General features: G+C 36.8%; 1 protein-coding gene across 2 annotated transcripts in view; it reads right to left on the bottom strand.

Moving 5' to 3' along the window:
• Positions 1–10,572, bottom strand: part of Eps-15 (Epidermal growth factor receptor pathway substrate 15) — a 42,634-nt gene extending 32,062 nt beyond the window's left edge. The window contains exons 1-10 of one of the 2 annotated variants that reach the window (XM_089240572.1): positions 10,392–10,572; positions 8,946–8,990; positions 7,197–7,286; positions 5,600–5,743; positions 5,042–5,089; positions 4,780–4,863; positions 4,299–4,340; positions 781–840; positions 309–503; positions 2–168 (exon numbers count right to left, since the gene is read on the bottom strand). In XM_089240572.1, the coding sequence (XP_089096698.1) occupies positions 2–168; positions 309–503; positions 781–840; positions 4,299–4,340; positions 4,780–4,863; positions 5,042–5,089; positions 5,600–5,743; positions 7,197–7,286; positions 8,946–8,990; positions 10,392–10,418 (902 nt within the window). In that variant the 5' untranslated portion in view covers positions 10,419–10,572. The remainder of the gene's footprint in view (position 1; positions 169–308; positions 504–780; positions 841–4,298; positions 4,341–4,779; positions 4,864–5,041; positions 5,090–5,599; positions 5,744–7,196; positions 7,287–8,945; positions 8,991–10,391) is intronic. The other variant, XM_089240573.1, reaches the window with a different exon arrangement.
• Positions 10,573–12,979: the final 2,407 nt, after the last annotated feature.

Below are 12,979 nucleotides of genomic sequence, written 5' to 3'. Positions count from 1 at the left end.
CCAAATATGAGCAAGATTAGATTGTGGAAGCCCAGACTGAAGGAATGTATCTTTGCAATCTAAACCTGTTACATGTCCATCAAAGTCCTTATCAAGGGAATAAAAAATATCATCATACTTTGCTTTGTCAATAGTGTTGACAACCCATGGTTGATTTCTACCACCATACTGAAGGAGGAAAAAAAAGACAAAGGAAACTCTGAAACATGGTTCAAATTATTATAAATTATTCCAAGTTCTACTATAGTAGTCCAGTACTATGGGATGATTCTGAGATGTTATGTAGAATAAATATGTCAAATACTTACATCTGAAGAAGGTGTACTGGAACGTCTAATTCTACCAATAGTTGCAGTAGATGTTTCAACTAGTGGGGGTAGAACATCAGGCAGAACAGCAACTCCACCAGTAACACTTTTCTTCCTCAACAGAGCTGCAAGCTCTGGTGGAAGCACCGGAGGTACAGGAATATTTTCTAAAGCTTTATATATAAGATGCATACCCTAAAATAAATATGATTTCATCAGATGTTGTAGCACTATCAAAGAACAGAGGGCTTGATGAATCGAGTCAAATTTTCATAACTAATAAAAATGTTTATGAAGATGCTACTATCTAAAACAATGATGATTTTTAGTTGAAAATACATTATCATTTCAAAAATATGTGAATGCAGTAAAGCAAAGTCAAAGTATAGATTTTTACAAATACAGTTATGTTTTAGAAGATGACAAAATGAAAGGCAGATGTGTGCAAAAGTACTGTAATACCAACACTTACCAATATGAACTCTTCTTTACTAAGGCATCCATCTTGATCAGTATCACTCAGATCCCAAATCTGAAATCAATACAAAACTAATTAGTGTGAAATTTTCAATCTTTTTATTTCACATGAAATTATACTATTATTTTATGCTAAATCTATTCTATAATATAAAATCACAAACAAACTCGAAAAGGGCCTGTTGCTAAGCAACCGAGTGACAGAAGTGGGTGAAATTTTTGAGTGATGGAAATCTGTTACGGAAGTGGGTTCGATTCATATATCGATATTCACATTCATATATCGTACATTCATATTCATATATCGTACATTCATATTCATATATTCATATATCGATATGATATCATATATCGATATTGGGTCGATATTCACATATCGGGACCCATTTGACCCATCGGGAACATGTTATGTGCATGTACCAAGAGGCTCCTACATCCTACAGCAGAGCCCTTAGGCTGGAATTTAGATTTCGAGCCCCCAAACCAGCTTTTCAGGGGCCCCTCTGTGATTAATTTATAGTGTGAAAAATCAAAAAGTGATAAGAATCGTTGTTTCCCCTGTCAGCCCTTCCTTTGTGGGGGGGGGGGTCCATGCCGAGAGGTATATATATGTATAATATACACACACAACAGCAGTGCTCCCAACACAGGGTCGGGGTACCCGGGGAAGATTTCACGTATAAGTAAAAAGTTTTCATTTCCAGGGGCCCTTGATGGATCTCATTGTTTTCTTGCTGCTTTAACGTTGAAAAATTTCGATAGCGGAAGCAAAAGATATATCCAGTCTGGGGCCCCACCAAAAGTATGCGAATTGGTGTCCCGGGTAATTGGTTGGGGGGGTCCTGGATTTTATTCGTTGGTAAAACGAATACAAATGAAAATTTTTCATGGTACTCGCTCCGTGGGATGGCCGACAAGCTTCCAAGTCGGGGCCCATGTTTACAGGTTTCATTTTGGGTGCCCTGGATTTTATTTGTTGGTAAAACGAATACAAATGAAAATTTTTCATAGCACTCGCACCGGGGGATGACCGACAAGCTTCCAAGTCGGGGGCCCCATGTTTACAGGTTTCATTTTGGGGCCCTGGACGAATCTCATTCTTTTCTGTTGTAGAATTCGCAACAGCGGAAGCCCGAGATAAAGCCAGTCTGGGGCCCCACCAAAAGTATGCGAATTGGTGTCCCGGGTAATTGGTTGGGGGCCCTGGATTTTATTCGTTGGTAAAACGAATACAAATGGAAATTTTTCATGGCACTCGCTCCGGGGGATGACCGACAAGCTTCCAAGTCGGGGGCCCTATGTTTACAGGTTTCATTTTGGGGGCCTGGATGAATCTCATTGTTTTCTGTTGTAGAATTTGCAACAGCGGAAGCCCGAGATAAAGCCAGTCTGGGGCCCCACCAAAAGTATGCGAATTGGTGTCCCGGGTAATTGGTTGGGGGCCCTGGATTTTATTCGTTGGTAAAACGAATACAAATGGAAATTTTTCATGGCACTCGCTCCGGGGGATGACCGACAAGCTTCCAAGTCGGGGGGCCCATGTTTACAGGTTTGATTTTGGGGGCCCTGGATGAATCTGATTCTTTTCTGTTGTAGAATTTGCCACAGCCGAAACCCGAGATATAGCCAGTCTGGGGCCCCACTAAAAATCTGCGTATTGTGTCCCCGCTACTGGATGTGGGGCCCTGGATTTTATTCGTTGTAAAATTGATAAAAATGAAAAATTCTCACAGGGGGGTGTCCAACAAGCTTGCAGGTCAGGACTTCATGGAAATGTTGGCAGGTTGTAATTCGGTGCCCCTGAATGTATCTCATTGATTTTTGTGGTTTAACATTGTAAAATTTGCAACACATCGGTAGCCCAAGATATATCCAGTGTGGGGCCCCACTGAAATTCAGCGAATTGAATCTGGGGACCCCCATGGGGAAGTTTTCTGGGGATACTTGATGAATCTCATTTGTTTTTTGTTGCTTTATTATTATTTTCATTAAAATTCGCTTCTGCAGTAGGCTGGTGCTTTCACACGTCCCTTTCCCCTTTTCCATAGCACGCTGATGAAGTGGGACGAAATAAACAAGATATGTCCGGGAGAGAAGTGGGGGGGGGGGGGGGGGGGGTTGGCCGCCAAAGGCGGCAGGGGGCAGAGCCCCCCTAGTAAATATATATATTTTAATTTCTTTTCAAAGATATTCATTATCATAAAATGAATTATATTCGCGAAAAACAGAATCAACACGTACCATGATTTCAATTTTATTCATAGGTCTTCTGAGAACAAAATAGAAGAATAATTAAAATGAAAGCTTATTAAAAAAAGAGAGAAAGAGAGAGACAAAATCAAAATACAGAAAAACGATCATGCTACAACCATGGATGGAGAAAGAACAAAGCACCACAATCAATTTAAAAGGGAAAATAAAATGAAGGGAACCTAAATGGCTCTTTTGAAGTTAAAAAAGGGCAACACCACATTAGGTAAAATAAATCTTATGCTGACCAAGCAAATCGAGAAAAAATGGCAGAAATAAAAACAATTCGAACAAATAATGACATTTCAATGAGTTTCAGATGCAATAATTAAAAGCAAGGTTTCACCAGTGAATAACATTAAAAAAAAAACAGATACATACAACTGAATAACATATGCAGTGCTTCATGTCCTGAAGAATTATAAAATTCATGATAACAAACATGAAATATTCCTTCCAGAATATCCATCACAGTATTTTTCATAATATAAACTTCAATATAAAGTGAAAATCTTGTATAATATTTTCACTTTCCACAGTGATAACCCTTTACATGGCATAGTATAAATCTCTAAACCACCTGTAATCCTTTTTTAATTAATTACGTTTTCTTCTGATTGCCAGCAAGTGCAAAGTAAGGCACAGGGTGGGACAAATCGCAAGAAATATAGGTGCCAGAATAAATTTTTAGATGCCAAAAAAGTTCCAAAATAGTGCTTCTTTTGACTTTTTCAGGGCATAATGATCCTCTTTCATGTTGGCAGGTATGCTGATATAAATTCCAAAAATCTTTTGTGCTGCTGTTAGTCTGCAATTTAATAACTACAAAAAGAAAATTTTAGGTGCCAAAACAAAATTTTTAGTCACCATGGTGACCTGATGCTTGGGATTTGTCCAGCCCTGGAGTAAGGGGTATAGGAAAATGTGTTCAGTGAGAAATAAACTTTTCAAAACATCTGGGCTTTTCATCGCTAAATGTATTTGTGTCATAAAATGCTTTTAATGAGGGCAAGATATTTCATCAATGCTTGTGGATAGGTTATAATATTCTATCTATAACAATAAATCCTGTGTAGCCATACTTTTCTCCAGCCCCATTTCACCGTAATAGCTGAAGCACACAAAAATATCAGAAAGATCACTCAATATAAACAACATGAATAACTCATAATAAAAAGAGATTTTGTCGTCTTTCAATCAAACTCTTTATCTTTGTCTAATCTTGAGAATAAAACATCATAAAATGTTTTTAAAAAGACTTACTTTGCCTAAAACATCCACTGGAAGTTTAGAATTGAGCATCACCTGCAATAAATTCAGCCAAGTGGTATGATACATAAGATTGAAAGGATAATTAAAAAAAATATATCACACATGTAATTAGCCTATGTATCTTTAACATCAAATTTTAAAATTATCTCCACTTATTTGGCAGTTATCAATTTTTCCTTCAATGAATTAATTTTCCTCCCCCCCCCAAATATGCTTCCATAAATTTTAATTTTATTTCCACTAAAAATTGTCATATATATTTTCCTTATATTCATTCATTAAAGGTTAAAAATTTGCAAATATCACAAAAGTTACGCATTAAAAAAATTTAATAGTTTTCGATTTCATTCACAATTCATTGGTTGACACATGACAAAATTTGTTTCCACACACAATTTACCTTGTTTTTAGCTAAAAATGAAAATGAGAAAAATTATTTCACATTATCATGAAATCATTTTTTTATACTCACTGGTTTAACTTTATCACCAGGCAGTTTCCCATTGACAGGTGACATTGAGTAAAACATCTCCTCATATTTTTTTCTTTCAGACAGCTGAAAATTAAGAGAATTGCTATCCTCAGAATTTTTTTTTACTGGACTTTTTCAAATAAACATCCAACTAGTAAAGAAACATATTTTTCCTATAATGAAGCAAATAACTGTGCATTGAAATAAAAACAAAAATGAATTGTGGGGATCGTAGAAACATTTTACTAGTAAACAATAGTACCTTTATAGTCCAATCAATTGCCGGAGAGCTTCTGCCGCTTTGTGTTTTCTACAGAAAGAAAGACATTTGTTTGGCTTTAGCATTTCACAGTAGCACTAACTTAATGCACAGACTTCGAAACATAAAAAAAAGTAATGATCATTAATTACAGAAATCAACTTTGAACATATCAATTTGACCAAGTGGTATAATATTATATGCTTGAAAAGACAATTATAAAAAAAACCTGTCTACTAAGTAATTTATTCAAGCATAGAGGACACAGCATCTAAGCGTACTTTAGAAATGTAAAAATTTAATTAAAAAAAAATGTGCCATAAATAATGTTTTATTTTGCACTAATATATGGCATATTAGTGTTTTTTGATCAATGAATTTTTTTGATTGATGAATTTTTATAGTTTCACTTTTAGGATAATATTATGAAATTTTCATTCAAAGTGAAAAAATAATTCTGTTGCTCAAAAATATTGAAACTAAACATTCAATCCAGCTGCTCTGAAGTTGCAAGACCAATGTTGTCATGATAATAATTATATTAGCAATATATAAAAGTACCATTTGAGGAGGTGGGCAATCCAAGTTCAGGTTCACTACAGTGAGATCCTTCCCACTTTGTGACAGGGCTATCAATTTGAGAGCAACAAAGAAGCCTCTTTTATCCAAAAATCCTTTACCTTCAGGATCTGACATGTCCCATATCTGAAAATATTAAATGTATCAAAAGTTAAAACTTCTCCCATGTTAAATAATCATAATACAATATCAAATGAATAGGTTAGTGCATCTGTAACAGCACCATTCATTGTCTATATATATGTCGGCTACTTCTTTTTTTAAATGATAATGAGAGTTCCACAAAATCTACTACTCAATTGTACATGCAATTCGCGCACATTTCTCTTCAGAATTTCCAATGAATCGGCACATGCCGGAATCTGTGTTCTGAGTGAATGTGTCGCTCTAATGTATCTATGTTGTAGAGTTGTGCTAGCTTTGTGTTCATGCTGCCATCTGTCTTCCATTTTCTGAAGTAAAGATAGAAATGCTTGAATTTTCATGTTATGTCAGTATTGTGTTGTAGGTCTGTCTGTTGTCTGCAGAGAGACTTTTTAAATGGGAGACCAGCTTGCATTCGTGCCTTGAAACTGGAAAACTGCAGAAAACCAACTTCAGCCTCCAGACCAACCATGGTCCCCGCTCTGTCCCCCTAGGGGATACAACCAACTTCAGCCTACCACCACTGTGCCATCAACAGGATTCAAAACTGGATCCTCAGGACCAGAGTCCAGCACGATGCCCACACAACCGCACAGCAGCTCCACAAAATCACTGAATATTATTAACAACCAGTAGACATAGACTACATACAGAATATACTATCATTATTATTACATTACTGAAAACCTTTATTAACTCACACTAGAATACTAACAGTGAGAATGACTGAAGCATATTACTTTTGGAACCATTATTTGCACTGCGATGGATGGAAAGATTTAATAAATGAATAAAAAAACTGTTTTTCGCACAACTCTGACCAAAGCAAAACATAGAATGATTTTCATTCATTCATGATGGCCAAACTGCCCAAAATCTTTCTATCATAGCAGTAAGAATAGTTGATGGTCACACAAACAAGTCATCAAATTGGGCCTGCAGGTGAAATAAATGAATATAAAATATTTTTATTCTCCAACTTTTAAGTCATGGAGAAGAATACTCTTTTTTTGAATGTCACATTTGCAACTTTCCCCCCTTTTTTTTTATTCAGTTGCATTAAATGCATCTTTTGTCCCCCAAAAAAACAAAAACAAAAAAAACCCCAGCAAAATTGTCTATGAATGAAACAAAAATTTCTTATTTCCTGAGGTTTTTATGAGTGTCTTTTAACATAGTAAATGGATAAAAAGTCCCAGGAACATGAAAAACAATATTTTTGACAGTCTTTCTCTACATTAAGATCATTCTTGGCTATTAAGAAATTTGACTGTCACATAAAATTCTTTCGATTTGTCAAACTTCGCAATGAGCAAAAGTGAATTTTGGAAAAATAACTGGTACTTTTACTCTTTGGTCATCAGATTTTATCGAAAATAATAACTGAAAAAATGAATAACTGTTTAAGGATTTTAAAACAAGTGAATAAGCATACTTTGCTGAGGATAGAGTCAGACAAGCCAGATCTCTTCAGAAATGCAGCAGCTTCAACTGCTGCGACACAATCAGTTCCAACTGGATCAACCTAAATTACCAGAAACAATATTTGTTAATACAAATTTTTCTAATAAAACAAACAAAAATTTCTACCAAGCGAGATTATATAATGACATAATATCACAATATTCATAATTATAAGGCTCTACATGGGATATCACAGAAAACACAGATCTTGATACACATTATCTCATTTCCCGTTGGAAAATCAGACCAAACAAAATGTTAGCATACAGTATAACATTGTGCATGCCATAACTAGGTGCCAAAATATTAAATAAGCCGGGGCATAGAAATTAAAAAAAGAAAAACTTAGGATTCAGCCAAATTTTTTTGGCTAGGGCCAAATATCACCTGCCAAGAATTTTGTTTCCCTTAGAAAATACAGACAATCAGTGGCATCAGAGCCGGGGGTGCTGTGAGTGCTTGAACACCCACGGTAATTTGTGACATGGGTCTCGACACCCCCAGAAAGAATTCAGAAATGAAAATATTATGTAAAGGCTCAACCCACGGATATATTCTGATACCCTTGCACATGAATGACCAAAAGAAGTAACTTGTGACTTCGAGGCTGGGAATGCTGGAGCACACACATGGTAATTTATGACATGGGTATGAGCACCCTGAATTTATTCAGAAGATTCAAAATTATTATTAATTCAACATGTCTTATATAAAGATCAAGACGAGAGCCCACCAGTTCCAAACACTTCTGATGCCCCTGTAGATAATGGATCCTGCTTAGTAAGACTTATTTTCATTGATCCCAACTTTCACTAGATACACTAAATCTCTCATTGAGGTTTCCTGCTTAAAGTGTTTACAACATTTTTGCACGAGGGTTTTTTTTAAAAAACGTTTCAAGCAGGATTCACTGTAACCCTTTTCAAACTTTTCTGGGACTTCGTGACACCTTTCTATGTTGGCGGAGGCACAACTATTAAACCACACATGCACATTGAATTGGTGCATGCTGGAATTTGCTGTGTATGTATTATGGAAATATTACTTGTTGTGCGGGTGATATTAATTTCAAACAATTATTGCCCTCAGTCTTAGACTACAGTAACTATCAGGGCTGGACAAATCGTAAAAAAATCTAGTCACCAGAACAATCTTTTAGGTGCCAAAAAAATTCTTACCTGAAGAAAAAGGTCCAAAATAATGCTTCTTTTGAATTTTTCAGGGCATAGTGACCCTCGTTCATGTTGAGAGATATGCTGCTATAAATTCCAAACATTTTGGGTTGCTTTAAGACTGCAATTTAGTAGCTACACAAAGAAAACTTTAAGAGCTGCCAATACCAATTTTTTTAGTCACCATGGTGACCTGGCACCTGGGATTTGTCCAGCGATTTTGTATGAAAACTTTACATACAAAATTTACCATTTTTAAACTACACATACAAAATTTTTGTTGCCAATCAGAATTTTTGTTGAATGAATAAGATTTGTCAAGCCCTTAAATAAGCCGCTGAATTTTTTGTCATTAACCACAGTTGACTTTACTTGACAGGGAAAATTCTCTTCTGCCAACCCTCTGCTACAAAAAAAAAACTGTCTAAAATCTTTCTTACCACCATGAACAACCATAAACCATGTTGGAATTTTTTTCAAAGCAAAAACTTTCCACGAGGAACACTACATTTAATAATTACACATGTAATGAGAAGAAAATGCTTCACCTGTTTGTAGAAATATTCATAGAGCACCTCATGGCTTCCAGCAACCTAAAATGAATAAACCATTTGATTAGAATAACTAGTAACATATGAATTATAGATTTCAATTATTGTCATTGCAAAGGAAGAAAATCACTGAGAAAAATTTAGATATTTTTGCTGACTACAGCACGGGTGGAGAAATATCGGGAGTTATAACAGTTATGGGAGGGGAGTATGTGTCAGTGAGCATGTGAATTACCAAAAGAGGAACCTGGAGAGGGTGTGAGCATGTGAATGACCATAAAGACTGACTCAGAGACACAAGCATGTTTATAGGAGTGGGAGAGAAAGCAGGTTATAACATGCACAAATTTGAGAAATGATCAAGAAAATTAGACTAGAATGAAAGAGCAACAAAATTTTAATAGCTCACGTGCGGCAAAACCGTAAATCTGCCTATGATCCCAAATAGGCCCTTCTAAAAGCTAGAGCCTGATTGCCCCAGCAAAGTTACAGCAACAGGGGGTGACCCACAGGCACCAAAACTGTAAATCCACCTCTGATCGAAGTGGGGCCTTTTTAAACTCTCTGGGCCATGGTTGTACCTACTACTAAACCACACATGCACCTCGTCCATATTCCTCTGCGGAACCTCTAACAAATTGGTACATGCGGGAATGAGTGTGTACGTGTAGTGAAACCTGACGTGAAGTTTGTTTCTGTGTAATGCTTGTTATGTGTAATGCTTGTTATGTGTCGTGCTTCCACCTGCCACCAGTTTTTCTAATTGTGAGTGAAGTGTAATGATTGAATAATTTATCGTTGTAGGCGTGTTGCTCTCTGTGGCGAGACTTTTTAATGGGGAGATCGACTTGCATTTGTGCCTCGAAGTTGGGAACCACAAGAAACCAACTTCACCACCACTGTGGTGACAGTGGGGTTCGAACCTAGATTCCAGTGATGCGAGTCCGTCATTATGACCACTCGACCACCACAGCGGCAATGGTTGTACCTGAGAAGTCAAAGCAAAGGCAGTAAAACAGTACATCTGCCTCTGATCTGAAAGGTGGGTTTTTCCAAAATCTAGGGCCCTGGTTGCCCCAGCAAAGAAGGGAGAGAGGGGCCCAGCAGGAGGGGAAACCGTAAATTCGAATCTGATCCAAGAGGGGGCCCCTCAAAAGCTCTGGGCTGATTACCTCAGCGAAGTTTCAGCAAAGGGAGGAGGGTCCATAGTCAGCGAAACCGTAAATGTGCCTCTGATCTAAAAGGGGCCCCCTGGATACCCCAGCAAAGTTACAGTAAAGAAAGGAGAGAGATGAGGTAAACATCAACCCCCAATGTGTCCCGTGTTTGAACATTTTACGGAAATGAAATATCAATGGATGGACAAACACTTTGACATTAAAAAAAAACATTACTGACATTTAATAGTCAACGAATGGTGTGATGATGCCTCAATAAAATTACCTGAGAAGGAGGAGGTAGAATTGCCATTGCTTCGAAGAAAAACTCGCACCGAAACTGAAATTTTAAACTATCATTTGATACGACATTCGTATTTGCAGATTGCGAGGAATAAAAGAATATTTTATAAATAACAATAACAACAGGGAGGCTATTGAGAGCACTTCCGGCTCGCCTACGGACTTCGTGAGATACGTCGCTGTGATTGGTCGCGTTTCTACCACGCCTTGAAACGAACTTTTTCGTACAGCTGACGTAAGACGCCTTCATATATTATTAAGGAGTGTATTAAGGAGTTCTAAGCTGACGGAACTTGAGCGCTGTGACGTCATAACCCGATCAATTGTTTGATTCTGCAAATTTCGGCCGGTTGAGAAGTCCGTAGTCAGAGAAATATCCGTTTTCTTTTTATCAAATTTGTCTGCATGAAGTGACCATACTTTCCGCATTGTGGCCGTTTTGACTTTTTTGCAAAACTTTCCTGGTTTTTACATTTTTTTTAAACAAGGCCAACTTGAATTTTTTATTCTTTATTGAAATCAATTATCAATTATTTTCGTACTCATAAATTTTATTAAGCTATAATTACAACTTGTCATGGTGAACGTTTTAATTTCGTAGTGTTTTATTTCTGACCTAGATTTTAGCAATATTTGGCAACTTTGCTTATTTTTATGGCATCATTTTAGCAATGCGTAGGGTGACCATACGTCCTGTATTTTCCGGGACTGTCCCGGTATTTTGTCTTTTTTTGGCCGTCCCGACTTTTTGGCACAAGTGTCCCGGTTTTCCCCGTATTTCACACGAAGCCTACTTGAATTTTTATTCTTTATTGAAGTCGAAGATTGAAATTATTTTTCAACTCAAATTATTTTATGATAGTTACAACTATATATGGGATATTAATCTCCCGCATTTGCCTTGGTAAACGTTTTTTTTCGTGGAATACATTTAATCCACTGCAATTTGCAGTAATGCATCATTTCCCCGCCATTGTAATTTTTCAGTAATTTCAACAATATTTGGCAACTTTGTTTGGTTTTGGCGTAGTTTTTGGCAATAATTGGCGATGTCTCGTATTTGGAATCCCGATGTCCCGTATTTCTCTAGAGAAAATATGGTCAGCCTAGCAATGCGTAACAATGTCCCGTACTTTCCCGAATTTGGAATCCAAATTTCTGTATTTCTCTCGAGAAAATGTAGTGTCTGGCGTCTGCTTGAATGCGAAATCAATTACAGTCAACCCTCGGTTTACGAACTTAATTATTTTCTGAAGTACGTTCGTAAACCGAATTGTTGGCAAACCGAAACAATTTCTCCGATAGGAATCAGTGCAAAATCAATTATTCAGTGCAAAATCAATTGGGTTCCTGGAAACCCAAAAATTTTTAGTGTGAATTTTTACAACAGGAGGCAGATTTAATAGCGGGTGCCCCACCAAATCCAAACTTTGAACTTTTTATAATTTAAGGGACCCCAATTTTTGGGCCCCAATTCTTTGCCTGGGGCCCACAACCAACCTGAATCTATCTGCTAGTTAAATACAATAAAAATCATTAAACTAATACTACTCCTAACCAGATCATGTGGCCTGCCACTGTGCTTTGCTAAATCTATCCATGCTGGAAAATGTGCGTGCGTGTTATGAACCTAACGTGAAGTTCATTTCTCTAATGCTTGTTATAGTGCTGCCATCTATATTTAGAATTATGAGGGAAGAGTAATGACTGAATATTTGCACCATTCTAGGCCTGTTGCTCTCTGTGGCGAGACTTCATAGGGAGATCATATTATATGAACTAACATTGAAAAAATAACCATACTTATGAAATGATTAAATGAAAATTATGAGATGGCCATCTTCATTGTCATCTAATGACAAAGCCCTCAAAATCTTTGCCAGCCAAATGCATGGTTCTGCAAAACACTTGCTGCCAAGCATCGTCAATAAGAACTATGCAACGTAAAGTATTTTAAAGGTTTTCAGATGTTTTTGCATGTTGGTTAATACATACATATTACAAAACATCTTTGAAAACATTCTTTGGTGCGGAGCTTCTTAAAGTTTAGAATGACTTGTTGATTAATGGTATTAAAAACTGAAGTCGTATGGGATGTGGAAGCTTTACTTTGATGAAATTTAATTATTTAACCAACTCTTCTCTCAAATAAAAAAATTGACATGCGGTCACAGACATCTAAAAAAGTTTTTTTTGGTATTTAGTCTATTTTGCATGTTTGTAAGACGTGCTTTTCACTGGTTTATGTGTTCATAAACCGAGACCAGTTCGTAAACCGAGGGCTGACTGTTACATAGCTGAAAATACATTCTTGCTGATTGGCAATGCAGCGGCTAGCACAGGAAACTGTGAATGTCCAGACTCTAATCCACCTGTTCGGAATCTGCTTTGAAATGTATAAACATAGTGCATACTGGTTTCTGATTCTGCAAGTTGATACCATTACGGATTGGTTAAAAAGCTGAAAGCATGCGGGCTATCAAAAGAGTGACTTAGACACAGAGGCATATATACACATGTTGGAGGTGGAGACTAAGCGAGCTAAAAAGTCAAGGACGGCTAATTTGGAGG

Source organism: Pholcus phalangioides, unplaced genomic scaffold, assembly GCF_987345545.1.
Source record: "Pholcus phalangioides strain wild (caught in Gottingen) unplaced genomic scaffold, Ppha-v1.0 ptg000013l_1, whole genome shotgun sequence".
Lineage (NCBI taxonomy): Eukaryota > Metazoa > Arthropoda > Arachnida > Araneae > Pholcidae > Pholcus > Pholcus phalangioides.
Note: the sequence above shows the minus strand (reverse complement) of the source record. Positions and strands in the feature narration are given on the sequence as shown.